Source organism: Labeo rohita, chromosome 2 (assembly GCF_022985175.1).
Source record: "Labeo rohita strain BAU-BD-2019 chromosome 2, IGBB_LRoh.1.0, whole genome shotgun sequence".
In the NCBI taxonomy this organism is placed as follows: Eukaryota; Metazoa; Chordata; class Actinopteri; order Cypriniformes; family Cyprinidae; genus Labeo; species Labeo rohita.
In genome coordinates, this window is record NC_066870.1 from 5,338,611 (window position 1) to 5,365,475 (window position 26,865).

A 26,865-nucleotide genomic window follows, 5' to 3' on the forward strand; every position below is an offset into this window, starting at 1 on the left:
TTAACGTAAAAGACAGGCATAACAAATGATATGATAGTTTTAAACTTTCTTTTTTACTGAAATTGTTATGCAGATAATATTATGATACATTTTATAAAAAATATAGTCATAAATATTATATATGCATGTCATTTTTTTGTTTTGAATGAACATTAATTTAAAAAAAACGTGGTGTCAGCCTTGTATATAAACACACGTCATAACTAGGGCGAGAACGAATGTATTGTTCTTGGTTGAAAGCCAGTGAAGGATACGTCACTAGTGCGATTGCTTCAGTGAAATATTACACACTGACAACTCCAGTCATCGTATGTACAAAAGACGCTGACGGCACTTTAAAGGTCATCCATCTCACTATAGGGAGGAGGAGACGGCGTGCAGAGAGTTAGTAGAGAGAGTTTGTGTGTGTATGTAGCGTTTCCCTTCACTGCTTTACAGTGTAATGTCAGATCACTGCACAACAGCACATCTGATCTGCTGGAAAAAGGAGGAACGGAGAGACAGGACGGTCATGAGTAGCTGTCTTTGATGAATTCCAGTCTGAGAAACACCATTTTCAACCAGATTTTGCTCAGGTAGGTTTGCTTTTCGTCTACTTTTCCTTTCATCTCATCTGTCCATTAATGAAAATTTATTTTAGAATTAATGTAAAAAAAAAAAAACATTTTCAAACTTCGCAAACCAAGATTCTCATTTAGGCTTATTACCAATTTAATCAATTATTTGAACATTAAATTTTAAATAAAATAAATGACCAAAGCATTTGAAAATTACATTTAAAATTAAAAAAGACCAAAGCATTGAAACAATACATTAAAAATATTTGTTATGGTAGGCAGCTTGTTGTCATAAAACCACCAATTACAAATATTGATTAACATGAAATGCAAGTTAAAACTGTTGTGTATTCACTCAGCTCATTTGTATATTAATCCTAATTTATTAATAGACGTTTGCAGTGTAAATGAGAGAGTTACAATATATTTTTCTTTAAATGTCAACTAAACTTCCTAACAATAAACATCATAACAATAAAATTTTGGACACCTGCCAGCCAAAGTGTTTATAGGCTCATCTAATACCTATCAATAAAATATTTTTACATTAAAATGCCTTCCTAATTAAATTGATTTGATTAGAATTTTTTAGTTTTGTTTAATTTAAAGGCTGTCTTAAAATGCCTTATTATTGGTATTGCTAAGGTATGTATACAAATGCTGGTTTATATGAAATAACTGTTGTGAATGTGTTTTTGTATATTAATAGTAATTTATTGATAGATGTTTATTTTGAATGTATTCTGTTCTGCACAGCTGAACTCTGCTATAGAGTAGAAAGCCTTCTAAAAAGAAGAGTATCAACTAATGTCAAATATCTGAACTGAAAATAAAGGAAGAAAAATGACTTTTAATATAGACTACAGGAAAAAAAATATCCTAAAGTTTTTAAAGACTAAACAAAAATAAGATTCTCCAGCAGTGGTCCTAAAACATCTTTGATAGTATTTCTTACTGTCGAATAATTACGATGTTAATCAGAAAAACAAACATGCTCTTCCAGAGTTTATTTTCATCTTTCCAAGTAACCACTAAAAGTGCTAAAGAACATGGAAGTCTTCAAGCAATTAAATCTCCAGAAGCAGACCTGAGCACCACATATTAAACATTTCATACCATGAATGAATGTTTATTCAGTTTGGTTTGGGTCTGTTTACTCTAATTTTAACTGAAAAGTATACAAGAGACGTAATTGTTACTGTTCAGAATATACACTGGCTGAAACTATGGCACAGCGGAGGAATAATAGTGTTTGCTCCAAACACACACACACTCAATTTGTAGTGCTTCATGTTCACATTCCCAGTCAAATGGCTAGGAAATGGAATGCATTTACACTGAATAAAGTATGGATGAGACAGGACTGGGACATGACCCAGGGTCTCTGTTAACAAATATATAGTACAGAACCGGAACATCTGTACAGTCCTCTGTAACACAGCTATAACAAAACATACCTAAACCTAGACATGTATTAATTATATTTATAATAATTATTAATATCTTATTTATATGAATAATTATATAATATATACAAAAATTATATACACTTTTAGTTTTTTTGTGTGCATTTATTTGGTGAAAAATGCAGTAAAACAATAATACACAGCAAATATAAAATACAGTAAATATTACTAAATTATTTTTAAATTTAATTGAATTTCAATTACATGAATTTATTTTAAAATTAAATTTATTCCTGTGATCAAAGCTGAATTTTCAGCATCATTACACCAGTCTTCAGTGTCACAGGATCATTCTTGTGCTCAGTTCTTAAAAATGGTTCTTATTCTAAATGTTTAAAATGATTTAGCTGCTTAATATTCTTGGTAGACTCCATCATTTATTTTTTATACACTACTAGTCAAAAGTTTTTGCACAGTAAGATTTTTAATGTTTTTTTTTTCTTTTTTTTTTTTTTTTTTAAAGAAGTCTCTTCTGCTCACTAAGCCTGCATTTATTTGATTCAAAGTACAGCAAAAACAGCAAAATTTAGAAATATTTTTACTATTTAAAATAACTGTTTTCCATTGGAATATATTTAAAAATGTAATTTATTCCTGTGATTTCAAAGCTGAATTTTCAGCATCATTACTCCAGTCACGTGATCCTTCAGAAATCATTCTAATATTTTGATTTGCTGCTCAAAAACATTTATAATGATTATTATTGCTGAAAACAGCAGAGTAGATTTTTTTCAGGTTTCTTTGATTAATAGAAGAACAGCATTTATCTAAAATTCGAAATCTTTTGTAACATTAAAAATGTCTAAGAATTTAAAGCATCGTTGCTAAATAAAAGTATCAATTTCTATAGTGTATAATGTTACAAAAGCTTTTTATTTCAGATAAATGCTGAAACTCTATGATTTTTCTATTCATCAAAGAATCCTAGAAATATGTAAACTGTTTTAAATAGTGATAATAATAATAATAATAATAATAATAATAATAATAATAATAATAATAATAATAAATATTTCTTGAGCAGCAAATCAGCATATTAGAATGATTGATTGGAATGATTGATATATTAGAATGATTGATATTCTGAAGGATCATGTAACACTGAAGACTGGAGTAATGATGCTGAAAATTTAGCTTTGATCACAGGAATAAATTACATTTTAAAATCTATTCAAATAGAAAGCAGTTATTTAAAATACTAAAAATATTTTAAAATTTTACTGTTTTTGCTGTACTTTGGATCAAATAAATGCAGGCTTGGTGAGCAGAAATCACGAAAAATCTTACTGTTCAAAAACTTTTGACTGGTAGTGTATGAATCTCTGATGAATATATGTTTGAAATATAAATCTTTTGCAACATCATAAATGCCTATACTGTCATTTTTAAATAATTTAATGCATCCTTGATGAATAAACATATTTTTATTTTTTTTTAATCTTACCCCAAGCTTTCTGAAGGATCATGTGACATTAAAGACTGGAGTAATTGCGTTACAGGAATAAACTACATTTTAAAATATATTTAAATAGAAAACATTTTTTGACCCTTCCTGTTTTTGTTGTAACCTCTGCAGGTAATTTTCTTCTGATAATCAATGATCCAGTACAACTGCTCATCTCCAGACTCTCTCTACGCCACTGTGAATGCATCATGGTGCTCCATCAGAGAGGACGAGTGTCACAACAAAACAGCGAGCCAGTCAGACCTCTGTCTGAGCCGCAGCGCTTACCTGGAGAAGTACCTGGGCCCTTGCCGCTCACCTTTCTTCCTGCCTATGTGCGTCACCTACCTGCTCATCTTTGTAGTCGGCGTGCTGGGCAACAGCCTGACTTGCATAGTCATCGCCCGTCATCGTGTGATGCGCACGACGACAAACTACTACCTGTTCAGCTTGGCCATTTCCGACCTCCTTGTGCTGTTGCTGGGTCTCCCGCTGGAGCTTTATGAACTCTGGAGCAACTATCCCTTTCTGTTTGGCGTTGCTGGCTGCTACTTCAAAACCTGCCTGTTTGAGACGGTCTGTTTTGCATCTGTGCTCAACGTGACCGCCTTGAGCGTAGAGCGCTACAGAGCTGTGTTGCATCCTCTGCACGCCAAACATGTGGCGACGCACGCTCACGCCAAGCGCGTTATCCTTGTGCTGTGGGCCGTCTCTCTGTTGTGTGCCTTGCCCAATACCAGTCTGCATGGCGTGGAGATGTTAAAACCCCGTTTTGGACTCACTTTCCCCAATTCGGGTGTGTGTACCGTGATACACGACAGGTGGATCTACAACTTGTTGGTGCAGGTGACGGCGCTGCTGTTCTTCATCCTGCCGATGCTCACCATCACTGTGCTGTATGTGTTGATCGGCCTGCAGCTGCATCGAGAACGGGGGTGTTTTGATGCAAAGACTGGCCTCAGCCAGGATGGGGTTACTCAGAGGGCACGTCATCGGCAAGTCACAAAAATGCTCTGTGAGTCCCTTTTCCCTGCTGTTGGTATGCTAGAATGGGTTAAACGAATTAGCTGACCTATGTATTTGTTTCTTTATCTGAACAGATTTGGAGAAATTTAGTAATACATCACTTACTCGCCAACTGGAGTGAATGGGTGCCGTCAGAATGAGAGTCCAAACAGCTGATAAAAACATTACAATAATCCACAAGTACTCCACTCCAGTCCTTAAATTAATGCCTTGTAAAACAAAAAGGTGCATGTTTATAAGAAACAAATGCATCATTAAGACGTACTGACTTTAAATCATCAATAAAAGTCTATAATCCATAATAACACTTTCTCCAGTGAAAAAGTTCATCTCCTGTTGTCTCTCACATCAAAACCCACTGACATATTTGTACAGAGCTGTTTTGACTCTTTTTACATGTAAACGTTGCTTGATCTGTGCATATTTCTCTCCTAATTTAGCCAAAACGAAAAAGAAATATTATGGACAATAGACTTGTATATTAGATGGAAGCATTGGCTTGAAGTTAAAAACTTAATAACGGATTTGGAGAGTGGACTTCTTGTGGATTATTGTGATGTTTTTAACAGCTGATTAGACTCTCATTCTGACGGCACCCATTCACTCTAGAGGATCGGTTGGTGAACAAGTGATGTAATGCTACATTTCTCAGAATCTGTTCTGATGAAGAATCAAACTCATCTACATCTTGGACGGATGAGTAAATGAGTATATTTTTTTTATTGGGTGAACTATTCCCTTAAGTAAACATGAAACAACATTCACAACACATTTTCTTTTCATATTTCCAAGTGTAAAAACATATTCAGTGTGAAAAAATGAATGATCTCTTGGAAAGCCTGGATATATGAGGTAGCATAAGTTCAAAAGTGTGATTTCTAGACCCAAAAAAAAGTCATTTAAAATAGTATATTACATGAATATACATTTTTCTAGATATGCAAAGCTTTAAAGGGGACCTATTATCCAAAATGCACTTTTACATGTTGTTTGAACATTAATGTGTGTTGGCAGTGTGTGTATGCAACCACCCTATAATGATAAAAAAATTTGCCCACTCCTTTTTTTAAAATTCCCAATAAATAATAAGCAGTGTCTCAGAGAAGCCATTCACAGAATCTGTAAAGTGTGACTTTACAAGCCCTACCCACGACTGTTGATGGACGCTGCCGTATTAGCCAAGACCACGCCCTGAGTGAACCCCACACAATCATGTTTGTCTTCACGTTAGAGCATTTAAAAACAGCATTCTAGTAAGTAATGTCTTCTTATTAGAGCTATAGACGTAGACCCAAACAGCAGAATAGCTACTGTACATTACGGTTCCGTCACAGACCTGTTGAAATTAAAAATAAAATAACACAAATTGTTGGTCTTTACTTGATGTTTCTTCTGAAGGTCACACACATGAATAGTGTAACATTTTAACTTTAATTTTGAGGTTTTTGTTTTATAGAGTACACATTACTTATAACAAACTAAACATACTGGAAATCAAACAATATAGTCATTTTAGATGTTTACTGTGCACATTTCTGTGGTCATGTTAAAGTCATTTTCGGTGTGCATCTTTGAAACAATTTCTCTGTGACACAAAGCAGTAGTGCACCTTGCACTTATCACAGAAGACATGTGTTTTTCCAGAACCACCTGGCAATTTGCATCTTGTTGCTTCTTTTTTCCCATCATAATTTGGCATGTGGTCAACCATATCTGTTTGGACTTCAAGAACTGGCCGCCGTTCCATCACCACTCTCTTTTGTCCAGCTACATCATGATGAGTTGGGTTGGCACTGGCTATATTGGAATTACTTGGCCTTCCTCATTTTTTTAACCTTGTGGCTTCCCAGCACACACAAGCACTTCGGCCACCTTCATTTTGAATTCAAGGAGATCCATGATCTTCTGTGGCTGAGTCCCTTTACTTTCAATGTCTCTACGATACTCAAGCCAGCTGTTCACTACATCAACATCAATGACATGAAAAATCATGCACAGTGGCCATTTGCGGGATCTGATGTCAATCCTGTAAAGGCTGATTAGTTGATCCAGCTTGTCCACCCCTCCCATGGCCTTGTTGTATTTCTTCACAACCTCTGGGTGCTTGATCTTCACATATTGCTTCTCTTTTTGATCCCACCTCTGAACTTCATCTTCATCTCCAACACCAACAAAGTTGGAGGCCAACACAACAGAGCAGTTATCAACACACTTCACTAGAACAACCTTTCCATCTCTGCTTTGAACTTCATCATGATTTCCTCGCTCTTTCTTCGACATTTCCTTGTCAGGCTTCAGTGGGGGATTTGCAAAGCGACAAACCCTTGCTGTTCCAGCAGCATGGATTTTCTTTTCTGCAAGAGCTTCCAGGAGATTGCAGGTGGTGAAGTAGTTGTCAAAATAGATCTTGTGGTTAGGAGCCTGGATTCTCTGGCACAGGTGAGTGAAAACAGCCATGCCCTAGAACCTTTTTGCTTTGCCCAGAAAGCTCTGTTGTGGCACCTTGATAGATGAGGAAGTCATAAGCAAGCCCACTTTTGCCACAGAGGAAATACATCTTGACTCCCCATGGTGTTAGTTTCCCTTTGACATACTGGAGGACAGAGAGCTTTTCCTGAAAGGCACAATCTTCTCAGCAACGCAGAGCTCTTCCTCCAGCTGTAGCTGCAGACAACGTTTCCTTATACACTCATAGAGTGGTCTGACCTGGAGGCCTCTCATAGTTGTTCACCACATGCAGGTTGGAGCGGAATTGAAAAAAACGATCTTGAGACATGGTATCCCTGAAAATTCCAATATTGATAGCGGAGGATGAGTACATTCTCACTGTCGGAAAACCAAGCACTCCCATCGCCATATGAAGGCCAACAATGATTTCAATCTCAGAAGCTGAGGCATGTTCATATCCTCTGACTCCGTTCTGTTCTGCATATATATTGGTCATCATGCTCATCAGCTCAAACATCTCACTGGGAACATTCTGCTTGAAGTGGCCATATGGTGTTAGTTGCTCATGAGGGTGAGTGGTAGGGCTTTCCCATGTTGGGATGAAAGAGGTGTGATGATAATGAATATCACTCTTTTTTGTGACACTTGCAAGATGATTATCAAGTATTGGATCTAAATCATCTGCCTAATGCTCATTATCATCTCTGTCCCCTTGATCCTGACTTTCCTCTGCCTCAATGTCAATTTCTTCTCCTACCATTGGTAACAGTGGCTCATCTCTGTCCTCCCCTGAAATTAATAGCAAAAACTGTCCCTTACAAAACAACTTCATAAAAGTTTTATATTCTAATTTATATTCATTAGACATATTATGAGACCATATATCCAATTTAATAGCATTTAATAAATTGAGGAGCATTTTAATTGCATAAAATGTCTTAACAATCTAACTAACCCTAATTTTCCTTCTACACTCACCAAGTGTTGTAGATCTAGCATCATCTGCATCTCCATCTTCCTCCACTCCACATAATGTCAACATCTGAGATATTTCCATCAGCTATATGTTCAAGAACTTCAAGAACAGTATAATCTAAAATAGTTGCAATAATTTTAGTATGTTAATATAGATTTTTATTATATAAAAGTTCAATCAGCATTACTAGAGATTTAATTTTAGTAACAGACGTTTGAACCCACTGTACATTGTAATGGACAGACATATTTGAAAAAATCCTGATTTAAAGCCTGCAATTCTACAATCAATTTTTAACTTTAGATTTTTAGTTAAATCCTTCTTTTTTATATACAATCTATGAAATATTGGCAAACATGACCTGACATGTGATGTCCATTGTAATGGATGCAGGGTCCGAAAGGGTTAATACACAGATCTAATATAAACATGCAATTTCTTTTCCAGCTGTTTTCTTTCACAGACATAACTACTGTGATTTTGTAACTTATGCATGTTTTAAAGTCATCGGATGTCCATTTTCCACACATTAACATGATTCTTTAGGGTCTTAATGAGAAGTCTATAACATACTTTGGTTAAAATTTCTCAGTGGTAGTGTAAAACAACACCCTTTTTACCTTGTCAAAATCAGTCCTTTTCAAAGCGAGCTGTTTTAGTGCATTTGCCTTTAAATGCTAATGAGCTCTGCTCACCCCACCCCTCTTTTCTGAGGTGTAACGACACAAAACTTGCTAATTAGCACATTATTAAGAAAGGCGATTTGCAAAGATGCATGTAAAATCCTTTATACTCACTTGTGCTGCAGGTGAAGCTGGATCACGAATAATTCGCGAGAACATAGATCGCATTTATGTAGATCGCCGGGCGCATTTCCTTCTAAAACAAAAGTAATGTTAATCGTTTGCATCTTCAGTGCTCAGATGTTGGGAGTAAATGACAACTGCTATGTTCATTATTACTGTAACGTAGGGAGTGAGGCGAGAGACGAGCGGATCCATTCGCAAACTTTTATTGTAAGGACGTGACAAAGACATGGTCAAAGGCAGGCAGGGTCGAACAACAGCAGACAGGTGTATGGACAGCGAGACAAGAGTAAACCGTAACAGGCGAGGGTCAATCCAGCGGCGAACGTTATCCGAGAGGGGCTAGGCAAGAGAGTGGTCAGACAAGCGAGAGATCAAAACAACAAGGCAAACAAGGTAACTAGACGGGGAAAACTAGGAGAAACGCTTCGTATGAAAGATAAACAATACAATCCAATACTCGGCGAGGAGTGACAGGAAGACCGGGGTATTTATACAGTCTCTGATTGGACAGGAGGAAGTGCAATGGCTGATGGGGAGTGTAGTCCGGGGTGTAGTGTGGCAGTCCGTGCGTGACAAAACGCAAGAGCGACATCTGGTGGTGAGCGGTCCGCAGCTCACCGACCAGATCATGACATAGCCCCCCCCAAGAGCGGCTTCCAGACGCTCCAACAGAACAACAGTCCATGGGAGTGGTGGGGAGGGAGCGAGACAGGGTGAGGGTTGGAGGGCCAGGCCCCTGCGGAGGACCCGGTGATTGAGGCAGGACCGGCAGAGCGGGAGCCCTCCAGGGCGGAGCCGGAGGCGGAGCAGGCAATGCAAGAGCCCTCCAGGACTGAGCCGGTGGAGCCCTCCAGGGCGGAGCAGATGGTGCTAGAGCCCTCCAGGGCGGAGCCGAAGGCAGAGCAGACGACGCTAGAGCCCTCCAGGGCGGAGCCGGTGGAGCCCTCCAGGGCGGAGCCTGAGGCGGAACAGGCGGCGCTAGAGCCCACCAGGGCGGAGCCGGAGGCTGAGCAGGCAGTGCAAGAGCCCTCCAGGGTGGAGCCAGAGGCAGGGCAGGCGACGCTAGAGCCCTCCAGGGCGGAGCCGGAGGCCGAACAGGTGGCACTAGAGCCCTCCAGGGTGGAGCCGGAGGCGGAGTAGGAGCGCAGCAGCCCTGCGGGCGCAACAGGAATCTGCATCACGCTCTGGGACCTGGGGAGAGCAGGGACAGAGGAGGCAGACAGAATAGAGGGAGAAGCCGCAGCAGCCCTCCGGGGCGGAACAGGAGGCGGAGCAGCCCTCCGAGGCGGAGCAGCCCTCCGGGGCGGAACAGGAGGCGGAGCAGCCCTCCGGGGCGGAACAGGAGGCGGAGCAGCCCTCCGGGGGAACGGAACAGGAGGCGGAGCAGCCCTCCGGGGGCGGAACAGGGCGGCGGAGCAGCCCTCCGGGGCAGAACAGGAGGCTGCGTCATTGACTGGGACCTGGGGAGAACAGTGACAGAGGATGCAGACAGGAAAAAGGGAGAAGCAGAGAGTTTGGTGGTTAACGCCCCCTCCGTAAGAGGTTCTACGGCCGGCGCCGACACCTCTGGAGGCATTGGCGCAGCTTCTCCGACGGGGAAGGCCTCTGAAGCAGACTTGAGACCATACGGGACCTCTGAAGAAAGCCTGTGATCAAATGGGAGCTCTGCAGCAGGCTTGTGATCAGGTGAGAGCTCTGGTGCAGGCTTGTGATCAGGTGAAAGCTCTGGTGCAGGCTTGTGATCAGCCGAGAGCTCTGGTGCAGGCTTGTGATCAGCCGAGAGCTCTGGTGCAGGCTTGTGATCAGACGAGAGCTCTGGTGCAGGCTTGTGATCAGACGAGAGCTCTGGTGCAGGCTTGTGATCAGACGAGAGCTCTGGTGCAGGCTTGTGATCAGACGAGAGCTCTGGTGCAGGCTTGTGATCAGACGAGAGCTCTGGTGCAGGCTTGTGATCTCTGGTGCTGACCTGGGAACAGGCGTGTCCTCAGGAGCACAGTGGGCCGCCCACACACACCACATGGCCACTGCCACTAAGGGAAGAGCAGCAGCGATGACGTCACTTGGCTTGTGGGGATCTGCTGTAACGTGGCTTGACTCAGGAACAACATGGCTTGACTCGTGGGGCACAGCTGTGACTGGGCTTGACTCGTGGAGCACAGCTGTGACTGGGCTTGACTCGGGGAGAACGACAGCTGTATCTTGGCTTGACTCAAGGAGAACGGCAGCTGTGCTTTGACCTGACTCAGTTGCTTGACCGGACTTGGAAGCTTGACTTGACCCTGGGGTAGCAGCCGCGACGTGAAGGAGCGCCACTTTAGCTGCCCATACGGCCCTTAGGGGTGAGTCCAGCACGTGGGCCATCATAAGCCGTGGTCTTGGGATGTCAGGAGAGACGTGACCGGACTCAAGAACCACGGCTGCAACTTTGCTTGACTCAGGAACAGCCGCTGTTATGTGACTTGACTCAGAAACCGCTTCAGGAAGTGCGGCCATGATGGGTGCAGACTCGGGTGCAAAAGACATGACGTGAACAGGCTGTGGCTTGGCTGACGTTAGGCGTTAGCAGGCTTTGACGTAGCGCCCATCTTGTGCAGTGGCTCTGGCGTGGCAGCCATCTTGTGCAGTGGCTCTGGCGTGGCAGCCATCTTGTGCAGTGGCTCTGGCGTGGCAGCCATCTTGTGCAGTGGCTCTGGCGTGGCAGCCATCTTGTGCAGTGGCTCTGGCGTGGCAGCCATCTTGTGCAGTGGCTCTGGCGTGGCAGCCATCTTGTGCAGTGGCTCTGGCGTGGCAGCCATCTTGTGCAGTGGCTGGCAGCCATCTTGTGCAGTGGCGTGGCAGCCATCTTGTGCAGTGGCTCTGGCGTGGCAGCCATCTTGTGCAGTGGCTCTGGCTCAGGATTGATGGCTGTAATTTGACTTGAGACAGAAGCGACAACTGTAACTTGACTTGACATAGTATCAACAGCTCTGACTTGACTTGACACAGGAAACACAGTTTTAATTTCACTTGCCTTAGAAAGAGCAGCGCTGACTTGACTTGGTGCAGGAAACACAGCTCCAGCGTGACTTGGCTCTGGCATGGCAGCTGTGACGTGACGGAGCTCTGTTTTCGCCGCCATTGCTCGAGCGCGCTCCGACACGGCCGCCATCTCACGAGCGATCCAGGCGGCAAATGTGTCCGTGGCTTCGCGCTCGGCGCGGCCACCATTCCGTCAGCGGGATGCGTGGCCGCCATTACCGCGTTGTCGCGTTCCTCCTCCGCGACACCCACAGTAAACGGCGATCCCACACACAACAAAACATAATCCAGAAAACGCTCAAGGGAAGAACGCGGAGCCTCACGACGGAGCCGTGAGTTGAGCGGCTGATTCATGCCCTCGTGAAACAGATCTATTAAAACACAGTCTGGGAGATCGGAGTAATGGGCAATGTCCAGAAATTCTTGGATGTAGCCCTCGGCGTTCGTGTGCCCTGCTCGAGGGCTAACAACAGTTTTGTGGTGTTCATACCTGCGTGGCGTCCGGATGAGAAGTTGCTGGATCCTGTAGTGGCCGAGTATTCTGTAACGTAGGGAGTGAGGCGAGAGACGAGCGGATCCATTCGCAAACTTTTATTGTAAGGACGTGACAAAGACATGGTCAAAGGCAGGCAGGGTCAAACAACAGCAGACAGGTGTATGGACAGCGAGACAAGAGTAAACCGTAACAGGCGAGGGTCAATCCAGCGGCGAACGTTATCCGAGAGGGGCTAGGCAAGAGAGTGGTCAGACAAGCGAGAGATCAAAACAACAAGGCAAACAAGGTAACTAGACGGGGAAAACTAGGAGAAACGCTTCGTATGAAAGATAAACAATACAATCCAATACTCGGCGAGGAGTGACAGGAAGACCGGGGTATTTATACAGTCTCTGATTGGACAGGAGGAAGTGCAATGGCTGATGGGGAGTGTAGTCCGGGGTGTAGTGTGGCAGTCCGTGCGTGACAAAACGCAAGAGCGACATCTGGTGGTGAGCGGTCCGCAGCTCACCGACCAGATCATGACAATTACATTCAACAACACCTCAATCGCTCAGTCTGAGACATTCTAGTCTTCCCCTGCACCGGAGTCGACGAAATGGCAGTCGGACTGTTACAGCTCATCAGGGCGGGTCTGGGGTAAGACGGTCATGTCAATCAACTATCATGGGAGTGGCCTTGGTCTGTGTGACATCACACTGACAAGAAGCTGAGAGTGGGTTGATTTCAAAAAGGTGATAATTCTTACAAAGATTAAAAAAATAATACTGGGTGGATTTTTATCATTAAAGGGTGGTTGTGTACACACACTGCCAACACACATTTATGTTCAAACAAATGTAAAAGTAAGTTTTGCATCTGATGACCACTTAAACATAAACTTGTGTGCACTCAGAAAACTGTAAACTGATATGGCTTTAAAACACATGATTTCCCCGCAATAGACATGATAATCAAAACTAAACAGATGTTTTTTGGCAGAGAATCTGAGGTACCAGCTGTAAAGGCACAGCCCTATTCTGGAAAAGGGGGTGGGGAGCAGCAGCTCATTTGCATTTAAAGAGACATGCATGAAAACATGCATGATTTTTCTCCATATAATGGACTGATATGGTGGCCCGATTTTGAACTTCCAAAATGCAGTTTAAATGCGGCTTCAAACGATCCCAAATGCGGTTGTAAACGATCCCAGTCGAGGAAGAAGGGTCTTATCTAGCAAAATGATCTGTTATTTTCATTAAAAAAATACAATTGAAATACTTTTTAATCTCAAACGCTCATCTTGTCTTACTCTCCCTGAACTCTGCCTCAAGACATGGGGTATGGGGTATGTCGAAAAACCCCAATCGTATTTTCTCCCTCAACTTCAAAAATCATTTCAAAATCATCCTACATCGCTGCAGAAGTACCGACCCAGTCTTTGCAAAGTGAACATGCAAAGAAGATCAAACACCCTTAACAAAAAGGTAAAACAGCGACATAAGACGATTTTGAAGTTGAGGGAGAACATTTTTTGACATACCCTAACTATCATGAACCGAAAAAAAACAGTTCAGGGAGAGTAAGACAAGACGAGCGTTTCGTCAGATAAGACCCTTCTTCCTCGGCTGGGATCGTTTACAACCACATTTGGGATCGTTTGAAGCTGCATTTAAACTGCATTTTGGAAGTTCAAAATCGGGGCACCGTAGTAATCCTGAAATGTTTCCCTCCAAAAACATAATTTCTTTATGGCTGAAGAAAGAAAGACATGAACATCTTGGATGACAAGGGGTGAGTACATTATCTCTCAATTTTTGTTCTGGAAGTGGACTTCTCCTTTAACATTAAAGTGTCCTCAGTGAATCAGTTCAGAGGTTGAGCAAGTTATTACATTCACCCACAAATTATTTACTCACCCTCAAGCCATCCTAGGTGTATATGACTTTCTTCTTTCAGACTAATACAGTCGGAGTTATATTAAAAAATGTCCTGGCTCAGTCGGCACTGATGGCCTTGTGGGCAGCCTGCTGTCATATGGTGCAGTTACGCTTTAGGTGTCCCGAGTTTGAGTCCTGCCTCGTGGACCTTTCCCAATCCCACCCCCTCACTCTCTCCCACTCGCTTCCTGTCATATCTCCACCGTCCTATCCAGAAAAATGCAGAAATGCCAAAAAAAGTGTCCTGGTTCCTCTAAGCTTTATAATGGCAGTAAATGACTGTTGATATTAAATAGACACTTATCATATACACTTAGGATGACTTGAGGGTGAGTAAGTCATGGAGTCATTTTCATTTTTGGGTGAACTATCCCTTTAACTAAGAGATTTCCCTCAACAAATTTGCTCCTTATTGATAATACAGTAGTTGTAGTTCTTAGTTTACGTATGGGGTTGGGTTAAGGGATCTAAAATGCTTTATAAGTACTAATAAACAGCTAATAGTAACTAGTTAAAGGAGAAGATCGCTTCCAGAACAAAAATTTACAGATAATGTACTCACCCCCTTGTCATCCAAGATGTTCATGTCTTTCTTTCTTCAGTCGTAAAGAAATCATGTTTTTGAGGGGAACATTTTAGGATTTCTCTCCATATAATGGACTTTTATGGTGCTCATGAGTTTGAACTTTCAAAACGCAGTTTAAATGCAACTTCAAAGGGCTCTAAACAATTCCAGCCAAGGAAAAAGGGTCTTATCTAGTGAAACGATTGCTTATTTTCTAAAAAACATCTTACAATTTATATACTTTTTACCTCAAATGCTTGTCTTGTCTAGCTCCGCTTGAACTCTGTGCATTCCGGTTCATGACAGTTAGGGTACAGGTGCATCTCAATAAATTAGAATGTTGTGGAAAAATTGTGAAACTCGCGTAATAAATAAATAAATTCACTGCAAACAGACTGAAGTAGTTTAAGTCTTTGGTTCTTTTAATTGTGATGATTTTGGCTCACATTTAAACTCAACAAATTAGAATAAAAAACATTAAAAGACCAATAAAAAAAGTGAATTGTTGGCCTTCTGGAAAGTATGTTCATTTACTGCATATGTACTCAATACTTGGTAGGGGCTCCTTTTTTGCTTACTGTCTCAATTCGGCGTGGCATGGAGGTGATCTGTCTGTGGCACTGCTGAGGTGGTATGGAAGCCCAGGTTTCTTTGACAGTGGCCTTCAGCTCATCTGCATTTTTTGGTCTCTTGTTTCTCATTTTTCTCTTGACAGTACTCCGTAGATTCTCTATGGGGTTCAGGTCTGATGAGTTTGCTGGCCAGTCAAGCACACCAACATCATGGTCATTTAACCAACTTTTGGTGCTTTTGGCAGTGTGGGCAGGTGCCAAATCCTGCTGGAAAATGAAATCAGCATCTTTAAAAACCTGGTCAGCAGAAGGAAGCATGAAGTATACTAAAATTTCTTTGTAAATGGGTGCAGTGACTCAAAAACACAGTGGACCAACACCAGCAGATGACATTGCACACCAAATCATCACAGACTGTGGAAACTTAACACTGGACTTGTTGGCAACTTGGGCTATGAGCTTCTCCACCCTTCCTCCAGACTCTAGGACCTTGGTTTCCAAATGAAATACAAAACTCGCTCTCATCTGAAAAGAGGACTTTGGACCACTGGGCAACAGTCCATTTCTTCTTCTCCTTAGCCCAGGTAAGACGCCTCTGACGTTGTCTGTGGTTCAGGAGCGGCTTAACAAGAGGAATATGACAACTGTAGCCAAATTCCTTGACACGTCTGTGTGTGGTGGCTCTTGATGCCTTGACCCCAGCCTCAGTCCATTCCTTGTGAAGTTCACCCAAATTCTTGAATCGATTTTGCTTGACAAGCCTCTCAAGGCTGCGGTTCTCTCGGTTGGTTGTTTTCTTTCACACTTTTTCCTTCCACTCAACTTTCTGTTAACATGCTTGGATACAGCACTCTGTGAACAGCCAGCTTCCTTGGCAATGAATGTTTGTGGCTTACCCTCCTTGTGAAGGGTGTCAATGATTGTCTTCTGGACAACTGTCAGATCAGCAGTCTTCCCTGTGATTGTGTAGCCTAGTGAACCAAACTGAGAGACCATTTTGAAGGCTCAGGAAACCTTTGCGGGTGTTTTGAGTTGATTAGCTGATTGGCATGTCACCATATTCTACTTTGTTGAGACAGTGAATTGGTGGGTTGTTTTTTTTATTAAATGTGAGCCCAAATCATCACAATTAAAAGAACCAAAGACTACTTCAGTCTGTGTGCACTGAATTTAATACACGAGTTTCACAATTTGAGTTGAATTACTGAAATAAATTAACTTTTCATCAACATTCTAATTTACTGAGATGCACCTGTATGTCGGAAAACTCCAATCTCATTTTCTCCTCCAACTTCAAAATCGTCCTACATTGTTGTTTCATCACCTTTTTTTGTAAAGGGTGTTTTGCGTGTTCACTTTGCAAACACTGGGTTGGTACTTCTGCAGCGATGTAGGATGATTTTGAAGTTGGAGGAGAAATGAGATGGAAGTTTTTCAATACCCTAACTGTCATGAACCTGAATGCACAGAGTTTACACAAAGCTAGACAAGACGAGCATTTGAGGTTAAAAAGTATATAAATTGTACATTTTGTACATATAAAGAAGCGAACTTCTGTAATAGTGAATGTTTCCTAATCTAAAGTGTTACCAGACAATTAGGAAAGTAAAAAGGTTCAATTTTGTCTTCAGATTGAGTTTAAAGGTCCACTGAAGTGCTTTGAAACATGCAGTGTTATTCTATGTGTTGATGTAATTTCAGCTGAAACAAGAAGACAGGGCGGGGCACATACAGCAGTCCCGCCCCCTTTTTTAAATAGTGTTTTGTTTATATCACAGCTTAGGCCAGAGCCATTGAGCTGGGAAAAGCCGCATTTGACCACCACAATCTCATCCATATCACATTATCTATATAAAATAGCATTTTCTTTGTAGAACTCAAATGCGTGTCTCTGTACCGAAGCAGACTGTGTGTGCGCTGCGGCAGTTCTTGTGACACAAAGTGAAACCAAAGACCATTCATCCCAATGGATTGCTTATTTACATTGTCTGAATCGTTCCCTATTCCTTATAATAGTGCATTACGTGCCATTCACCATACAGAATACAAATTCTGTGAACAAGTGACCGATTTCAGCTGCAGCTTCAGAGTCTGTTTACAGTGTAGGGGGCGGGGCGCTTCGGATTCTAGAGAGCGTTTGATTGGACAGAAAGTTTGATGAGAAGCTAAAGTGGGTGATGTCATCAAAATCATTGATCTGTATTGGTGGAAGTTAGAAACTGTAAGTATTGTATGCATATTTTTTTGTCATTGGAGCATACTAGCTTACATATAACCTTAAAGCTAATATGTTCATACTAAAAGCCAAAAAACTATAATTTTGATATCATGGGGTCTTTTTTACTCTGGGTTGAGGAACATTTTATGGTATTGAGAATTTGGGTTAGTCAGTTTGCCGTGTCACGACCAAGCGGCAACCTCCCGGTCTCCCTCTTGGAGCCAACATGGAAGTGACTAAAACTGCAATTCATCGACTGGCCGCTACAGGCGGAGGCTGCAGTTTCAGGACCGCATTTCTAGGACCCTATAGTTTTTTTGTATTATTTTATTTTATTTATTTATTGTATATATGTATGTATTAGCATCTCATACTATTTTATAGCGCTTGCTATTCAATTCTGTATATTATTCTTTTTTTAAAGAAATATGTAGTTGTTTAATTGTATACACTTATTGTCCTAACCGACTCCTAACCCTTAACATACCCATTGGTAACCCGTCTGAAACATTTAACCTAATTTATTTCAATATATTCTATATATATTCTGGTGTTAAATTCCATTTTCTTGTAAAGAAAGACTTGTATTTTTGCAGACTTCAGTTCATTAGCCGCAGCACAGCGATTCACGTCTGATGTGTGACACACATAAAGAGCAATAAAACAATTGCGCTACAAATTACTGTTTATTATTACATTAATAAATGTAATTTTATTTGAATACAAATGTTAGTTTATAACATTCAGCAGAACAATGATCTGTTTTGCACAGCTAAATAGGCTAAGTGGAGATTGCTGACACGCCTCGAACATTAAAAATAAGATGGAAAGATGAGAAATGAATAGTTTTTGTTTTATGCTTGAATCAGATCTCCTCTAGATGGCGCTGTCACAAAAAATTGGGTCCTAGAAATGCGGTCCTGGAACTGCGGTCCTGAAAGTGCAGCCTCCGGCTGTGCAGGAACATACTATTGGGGAATCCCATAGACTCCCCATGTTAAAATGCCCAAATTTACAGCAGAAAAAAAAATGTTTACAACCTGGTACAAAAAGTGGGTTTGGTCTATATAGCTAATTTTGCCCTTCATGTCAACTGTGAGGGGGGGTGAATTTTTTTTATAACTCATCCGTTTAAATTATGTTAAGCCTTAAAGTTCTGCATAATTTAGGGCGTGGCCATTTGAGTGACAGGTGGATTGCCTCTGCTGTCACCACCATCGCGCTAGGCGGGCATGGTTTCAGCAACCAGCTCCACCCACGTCCCGCCTCTTTGCCCATTTTCAATTATCCGGGAGTGACATGCAGTGACACAATTCCAAGATGGCGACGGCCGACTCCCGCCCACTAAGAGCTTCAAAAATGCTCTTCAGAAACCTACGGGTGACGTCACGGACACTACGTCCATATTTTTTACAGTCTATGGTCACGACACAAAACACCAGGTTTGCCAACATAATAGCTCAAATCATTGCTTCTTAAATGTCTTTTGACCTATTTTTGTTTTTAGGTGAACTATTGCTTTAAAACAACTTAAGTAGACTTATGTTGCAATATTTCCACCACAGATGAACAAGCAACACATTGCATGCTCGTCATACTTATCTAGCCGATGATATTAATCTTGTGCATATAAAAAAAACAATGTTAGAACAAGGTTTAAAAACACACAGTGAGAAATCATGAAATGTAGCAACCCAGGATACAGTATGAGTAGTGTGGAAGAACGTTAATAACAAACTTCTAGTGTTCATTATTCAAAACTGAAAAACTCGGTATTCTTTTCTAAATATTATTATTATTATTAATTATGACACATTCTTGTCCCGTGCATGAGATTTTACATTTGAGATCTGTCCTGATAAACAGAAAATGCTCATCTGTGCTTTATCAGCCTCCTGTCATGTTATTGTAAATACAAAAGGGATCTGATTTAGTAATAGCGTCAGTCTACATCTGGCTTATTGTAATAGCTGCTCAGCACTACGCTGTGTGGCCTTCCTCAAATTTCAACATGTTCTTTGATACTGGGATACAAACAACATACTTGAGATCTAGTCATCTATTCTCAAGTTCATAAACACTGTCAGTAGCTCAGATGTGTACCAGGAGTAACAATTTATTTAATAGATTTAAACATGTTATAAGTGTATCTGGACATTTACACCACACTTAAAATGTGTGAATGTCATCGCATTGGATAGTGATAGTGTCATCTGTAAACAAATGATGTCAGAGCTTTTCTCAGAACTAAGGTCACTTTATATAGCCATTTTTGCAATGAATAGTCATAAAGGAATAGTTCACCCCAAAATGACTTTTTGCTGAATATTTCCTCAACCTCAGGCCATCCAAGATATAGATGAGTCTGTTTCTATATCAGAATGGATTTGGAGAAATTTAGCATTATGTCACTTATTGGAGTGAATGGGTGCCGTCAGAGAGACCAAACAGCTGATTAAAACATCACAATAATCCACAAGTACTCCACACCACTCCAGTCCACCACCACCATCCTTGATCCATAATATCACTCACTACAGTGAAAAAATTGTCTTGTCACTGAATCAGGAGAGAAATATGCACAGATCAAGCCCAGTTTACAAGACAAAACAGTACAAAACAGTTTTAGACATATTAGTCAGTGGTTGTGATGTCAAAAGAAAAGGAAACATTATTATGAATAAAGACTTCGACCAGAAGTGATGGTTTAAAGTTAAAAGGCTTTAATGATTGTAACAAACATGCATATTTTAGCTTCACAAGACATTAATTGATGGACTGGAGTGGTGTGGGTTACTTGTGGATTATTGTGATGTTTTTATCAGCTGTGTGGACTCATTCTGATGGCACCCGTTCACTGCAGAGGATCCAAAGCTGAGCAAATTATGTAATGCTACATTTCTCCAAACCTGTACCTCTTGGATGGCCTGAGGGCGAGTAAATATTCATCAAATGTTCATTTTGGGAACTATTTCTTTAGCTGGTGATTTTTAGTAGATGTATGAAGTCAGTTCTCTTCAGGTTCACACAAGTGTCCTAAAAAGTAACAGGTGTAGTTCTCTTTCTCTATGAACATATTCTATGTTTGAAAACCACAAAATAATATAATAAAAATTAGCGCTGGGTACTGACACAAATTTCACGTTCTGATTTGATTTCTCTTCACAACTTGAGATTCAATTCCAAATTTGATTTGATTCAATATTGATTATTTTATATATCAGGTACAGTACATTGCAAATTTTCTCAATGAAAAAAAAAATCTTTCAACTAATGCTGTAAAATATACAGTTAAAGTCAAAAGTTTACATACATCTTGCAGAATCTGTAAAATGTTAATTATTTTACCAAAAGAGGGATCATGCAAATGCATGTTATTTTTTTATTTAGCACTGACCTGAAATATTTCACCTAAAAGATGTTTACATATAGTCCACAAGAGAAAATAATAGTTGCATTTCTAAAAATGACCCTGTTCAAAAGTTTACATATGCTGCATTTATAATACTGTGTTGTTACCTGAATGATCCACAGCTGTTTTTTGTGTTTAGTGTTCACGAGTCCCTTCTTTGTCCTGAACAGTTAAACTGCCTGCTGTTCTTCAGAAAAATCTTTCAAGTCCCACAGATTCTTTGATTTTTCAGCATTTTTGTGTATTTGAACCCTGTCCAACAATAACTGTATGATTCTGAGATCCATCTTTTCACACTGTGGTCAACTGAGGGACTCATATGCAACAATTACAGAAAGTTCAAATGCTCACTGATGCTTCAGAAGGAAAAACAATGCATTAAGATCTGAGGGGTGAAAACTTTTTGAATTTGAAGATCAGGGTAAATTTAAGTATCTTCTGTAGCTTCTGAAGGGCAGTACTAAATGAAAAAAAAAAATTTACACAGCTTTATTCTGTTTCAAATTTTAGACCCCCAGCTCTTAACGCATTGTTTTTTCTTCTGGAGCATCACTGAGCGTTTGAGCCTTCTGTAATAGTTGCATATGAGTCTCTCAGTTGTCCTCAGTGTAAAAAGATGGATCTCAAAATCATACAGTCATTGTTGGAAAGGGTTCGAATACACAAAAATGCTGAAAAACCAAAGAATTTGTGTGACCTGAAGGATTTTTCTAAAGAACAGTGAGCAGTTTAACTGTTCAGGACAAACAAGGGACTCATGAACAACTATCATTAAACAAAAAAAACACAGCTGTGGATCATTCAGGTAATGACACAGTATTAAGAATCAAGCGTATGTAAACTTTGAATTATAAATGCAGTTATTATTTTCTCTTGTGGAGTATATGTAAACTTCTTCTATGTGAAATATCTTATTTAGGTCATTACTAAATAAAAAATAACATGCATTTTGTATGATCCCTCTTATTTTGGTAAAATAATTAACATTTTATAGTGTATGTAAACTTTTGACTTCAACTGTGTATAGGATGGGAGCCGCTCTGTTCCGTTAATTAACTGAAAAAAAATGTTTTAAGAATCATTTCGTAAAAATGAGAATTCAATATTTTTTACCCAGGTATTATGTTATATATAGAAAAAGGTATTATGTTATATACTTTTATGTCATTTCTTTCGCTGTATTTCCCAGGTGCATTGGTGATTGTGTTTGGTATCTGCTGGGCCCCGTTTCACATCGATCGTGTCATGTGGAGCTACATCGATGACTGGACTGCAGAGAACCACCATGTCTTTGAGTATGTGCATCTTCTTTCTGGTGTCTTCTTCTACTTGAGCTCAGTGGTCAATCCCATCCTGTATAACCTCATGTCTTCACGCTTCAGAGAAATGTTCCGTGAGGTGGTGTGTCAAAAAGACCATCGTCAGCTCTCAATAAGTAAGGTCACATTACGTAGTGTTGTTTCTGCCTCTTTCTCTGCCTCCAATTCTGTCTCGTTTTCTGTAAAATTCAACCCTCGTGGGCTGCCGCACACTCTCTAGAAAATACCAGAGGATTCTGCTCAAGTTATTTTATCCAGATACTATAGACGGTTTGCTCTTACGTCACGGTTTGGTCAGTTACCCGGATGCATGGCCATATTGGAGATACTCGGATGTAAACGATAACATGGACTGCACAGTCAATGTACTACTGATTACGTTGTTCTGTCAATTTATGTTGACTAAACCATGGAAAAAATGTGTGGAAATTGGTGAATCATATAGAAAAGAACTTTGTAAGGAAAGGGTGCAATATTTTGACAAACTAAAGTTGATAGGTGGGAAAGATACATACAAGCCGTATTAATTAAGATATTAGCCTAATATTTCACCTACCTGACCAGAAATGATAAACACAAACATGAATGTTGTCAAGATTCTTGCCCTGGAAATCCTGGTTGAGTTTGGGCAACCACAAATGCCTTTTGTTCCTCAAACAGTTTTTTGCACTCTTCTCTCTAATTTGTTATAACTTTTGGCAGTCTATAGTACTCCAAATGTTTTAGTGCAGCCCAAAACATGACAATAACTGACCATTTTCAGCAGCAATATTCAGCAAAATAAGTCAGTTTTGTTCAGTTCTGTGGCATTGTTTACGTTCAGTGCCGCCAATATGGCCGACTGACGATGCGTCGTGAAAAAACTCTATATCTTTTATAGTTGCGTTGTCAAAGTATTCAATACTGTATATGCAGTTAAGTTAATGAGTGCTTATGTAATCAAGTTAACATTCAGAGATACGGCAAAATAGCCAATATACTCACAGATATATAAAAACAAAATATTTACAGTACCATTCAAAAGTTTGGGATCGGTATGATTTTTTAAAATGTTTTTTTTATGTAAGTCTCTTATGCTCACCAAGGATGCATTTATTTGATCAAAAATATGGTAAAAATAGTAATATTGTGGAATATTATTACAATTTACCCTAACTGTTTTCTATCTGAATATATTTAAAAATGTAATTTATTCCTGTGATATCAAAGCTGAATTTTCAGCATCATTACTCCAGGCTTCAGTGTCACACAATCCTTCAAAAATTATTGGGTTTGGCGCTCAAAAAAATTTTTTTATTACTATCAATATTAAAAACAGTTGTACTGCTTCATATTTTTGTGGAAACTGTCATTTTTTTCAGGATTTTTTTAAATGAGAAATTTCAAATTAACAGCATTTTTTAATGTCTTTACTGTCACTTTTGATCAATTTAATGCATCCTTGCTGAATAAAAGTATCAATTTCTTTAAAAAAAAATAAAAAAAAATAAATAAAATGACTGACCCTAAATGTTTGAACAGTGAGCACACTTTAATTTTTACCTGCCAACCTAATTTTGCTCAGTGTGTAAACACATTATCCATTATTCTGACAGATTATTTAGTGTCTGCGTGTTTTGAGCTTGTCTCTTTACACTGATGTCAAAACAGGATGACACAGCATGTAAACACATTAAGTGATGTCATCAAATATAATCTGCATTTTTTTTTAAATTAAAAACGTCACAAAAAAGTAATTTTATATCAAGTAACTTATGTTTTTCACAGATACTGGAAACATTATTATAGGTATCATAGCCTTACGGGCAGCACTCTGACATATGGTGCAGCTGACTTTGAGTCCTGGCTCCAGGTCTTTTCCTGCTCCTGTTCCGCTCTCAATGTGTCCTGTCTCTCCTCCTCCTGTCCTGTCTAATAGAAGCCCAGAAATATAACTTCAAAAGAAATGGGTCAGTTAGTTCGTATATTTCTTCTCCGCCAATGTAAATAGTTCCATAAGAAGCCAAAGCATCAAGTTTTACGTGTCACCGAGCAACACACAGACTGAAAGCCGGACTGGAACAACGCATACGAGTGGAGCGGAGCGACAGAGATTCCCACTGAAAAGCACTGATGCTCCGACTTACAATAAAACCAGGCAAATGTAATCCGCTTCCACGCAGCACTGCACACAGAGTCTGCAACACTGACAAGTGGACATACAGTGAAACACTGTCATACTAACTGACTATTCTTATCTTATCCACCTTATTTTTCAATGCGGACACAAGCCGTTTTCTGTGAATGTGCAAAACTTCCAGTTCATTAGCCTCTCTAACTGGAAGAATAACAACGTGCAGTAAATAGTAAAACTGTTTGCGCTACAAACATGTTCATAATTAAGACAATGCATTAAAATAATAACGTGAGACACGGCAGTTTGCAATATCAAGCAGAAAAAACAGCTGTTTTATACAGCTAAAAATAGCTGAAATCGAAAGACACTGGAAGCCAGACGCCATTATAGCTGCCCCAACTCTTACACGGAAAAAATAAGGTGGATAGTGCCGCACAGGCAGTCAAACGTGATATTATTATACATATTATTATGTATAATAATAAGTGACAGAATGATAAAATACATCAATCTCTATATATGTACAGATATAAAATGTGTAGATGACGCTACGTGCTCAAAATTAGTGAATTTTTTTTTTTATTTACTGAAAGTCTCTGCTATTTTCCAAAAGTACAATTTTATTTCATTTTAAAATGTTTTTTTACTTTAATTTATTTTCAAATGTAATTTATTCCTGTGATTCAAAGCTGAATTTCTAGCAGCGTTACTCCAACGATCCTTCAGAAATCATTCTAATATGCTGATTTGCTGCTCAAGAGACATTTCTATTCAATTTCAGGATGCAGGATGAATAGAAAGTTCAAAACACCAGCATTTATTTGAAACATTATGAATGTCTTTACTGTAATTTTTGGTCAATGTAATACATCCTTGCAGAATAATAAACCATGTCTTGTAAAACACACTTGTGTAAAGACAGCTGTTGTAAATCTTAAATGTTTCCAGTAACCAAACAAGTTTCCCTTAATTCTCACTGACTGTAAAATCCACTGCAATGATGCCAAATTTTATTTCACTGTGAGCATGTGATAAGGTTATATTAGATATATGTGCATTATATATGGTTATATTTGTTAGAAGTTGTATTCTACATGGTTAAAAACATTGTTCCTTATACTAGTGAGCCGTTCACTGATATACAATGATTCATTGCATATAAGACAACATCTGTTGTTGGAATGTAGTAATCACAGCGAATGTGAAACATCTAGAATATATTCTATAAATGAATCATTTACTAAAAGTGAACTATAGATTTCTAGCTATGGAGTTGTGATGTTGATTCTGCAGATGTTTGTTTAGTGGTGTTTCTCTAAGGTTGTATGTCTTGCTCAAGGCTGGAATGCTGATAACAGATCTCCCAAACTCAAGTTCAGTGAGCTCCTCCACCTGTTTACTTTGCAATATTTATCTCTCTGCTTTTTCTCTACATGACACAGAGCAATACATCATCTGTGAGGTCCAAGATGAAAAAACGTGCTTGCATTTCACTGTTTATATCATGGGACTTTGTCAATACCATAATATGCTAAATAATGTATATATTTATATATTATTCTAAGTAATGTAAATATTTCTAATAGCCAGATCTGGAGGACAAGGAAAATATACTTCAAATCATTTGTCATTAATATCTTCTGTTATTCATGTTCTTGTTTTTACATGCTTTTTCAATGAATATAAATTCACTTGCATTCCTAAGTACCATCCTCATGTGTTTTTCAGTGCTTTTTACCTGATTGTAAATATTTATCCTTATATCAAAACGTTTTAAATGCATTATCCATTAAAAAGAACTGAAAAATCAGTTGAGTTGTTTGTCGTTGTCATTGTCACGCTTTTATCTTTTATAGTAATGATTGCATTAAAGTTAATATTTTTACTTGGAGTTTCTTTTTAATATCTGGCCTGCTGTTTTACTCGAGGGAAATCTGCACTCATTTTCATAACCTGCTATTAAATATGAAATTAGATATCACTGTCTCATGCCACCAGCAGGATAATTAAACTGAAATATGAACTATTCAAATCTGAATGGAGATATTGAAAGAACATTTGATCGATTTAATATATCTATATTCATATTCAAAACCCTTCATTTCAGCCTAACGTGGGAGAATGATGCAAGATAAATAATATTTTTTATATTTAATGATCATGCTTTATCCTGAATCACATTATAGCCTCGTGCACTGTAATGAACATGAATGTTGATAAAGCACCTGTTACGTCTCTTATGTACGTTATTTGCATTTTGTCACATTAGTCTGTCTGATAAATTTGTAAAGAGGTCGTTAAAAAACAAAACCTACCACCGCAAATGTTCATTTACATATTTATTGTCAAATATGTTGGGGTTATTGTGTATTCTCAAAAATATATTATGCAATTTTACTCAATATGATATTATTTTACTTAAACAGATAATGTATGGTCATAACAGTAATCAATAGACTGATCAAATTGCTGATTGTTACAATACTGGATGTCATAACACAGAT

General features: G+C 39.4%; 1 protein-coding gene across 1 annotated transcript; it reads left to right on the plus strand.

Moving 5' to 3' along the window:
- Positions 1-384: 384 nt before the first annotated feature.
- nmur1b (neuromedin U receptor 1b) lies at positions 385-26,129 on the plus strand. Its single transcript, XM_051138368.1, has 3 exons — positions 385-575; positions 3,600-4,482; positions 22,116-26,129. Exons 2-3 carry the CDS (start codon positions 3,621-3,623, stop codon positions 22,463-22,465), a joined length of 1,212 nt encoding a protein of 403 aa, XP_050994325.1. The 5' UTR covers positions 385-575; positions 3,600-3,620; the 3' UTR covers positions 22,466-26,129.
- Positions 26,130-26,865: the final 736 nt, after the last annotated feature.

Coding starts and splice junctions, on each gene's coding strand:
- nmur1b (XM_051138368.1), top strand. CDS start 3,621: ATGATCCAGTACAACTGCTCATCTCCAGACTCTCTCTACGCCACTGTG. Junction 4,483..22,115: donor GCAAGTCACAAAAATGCTCT/GTGAGTCCCTTT, acceptor TGTATTTCCCAG/GTGCATTGGTGATTGTGTTT.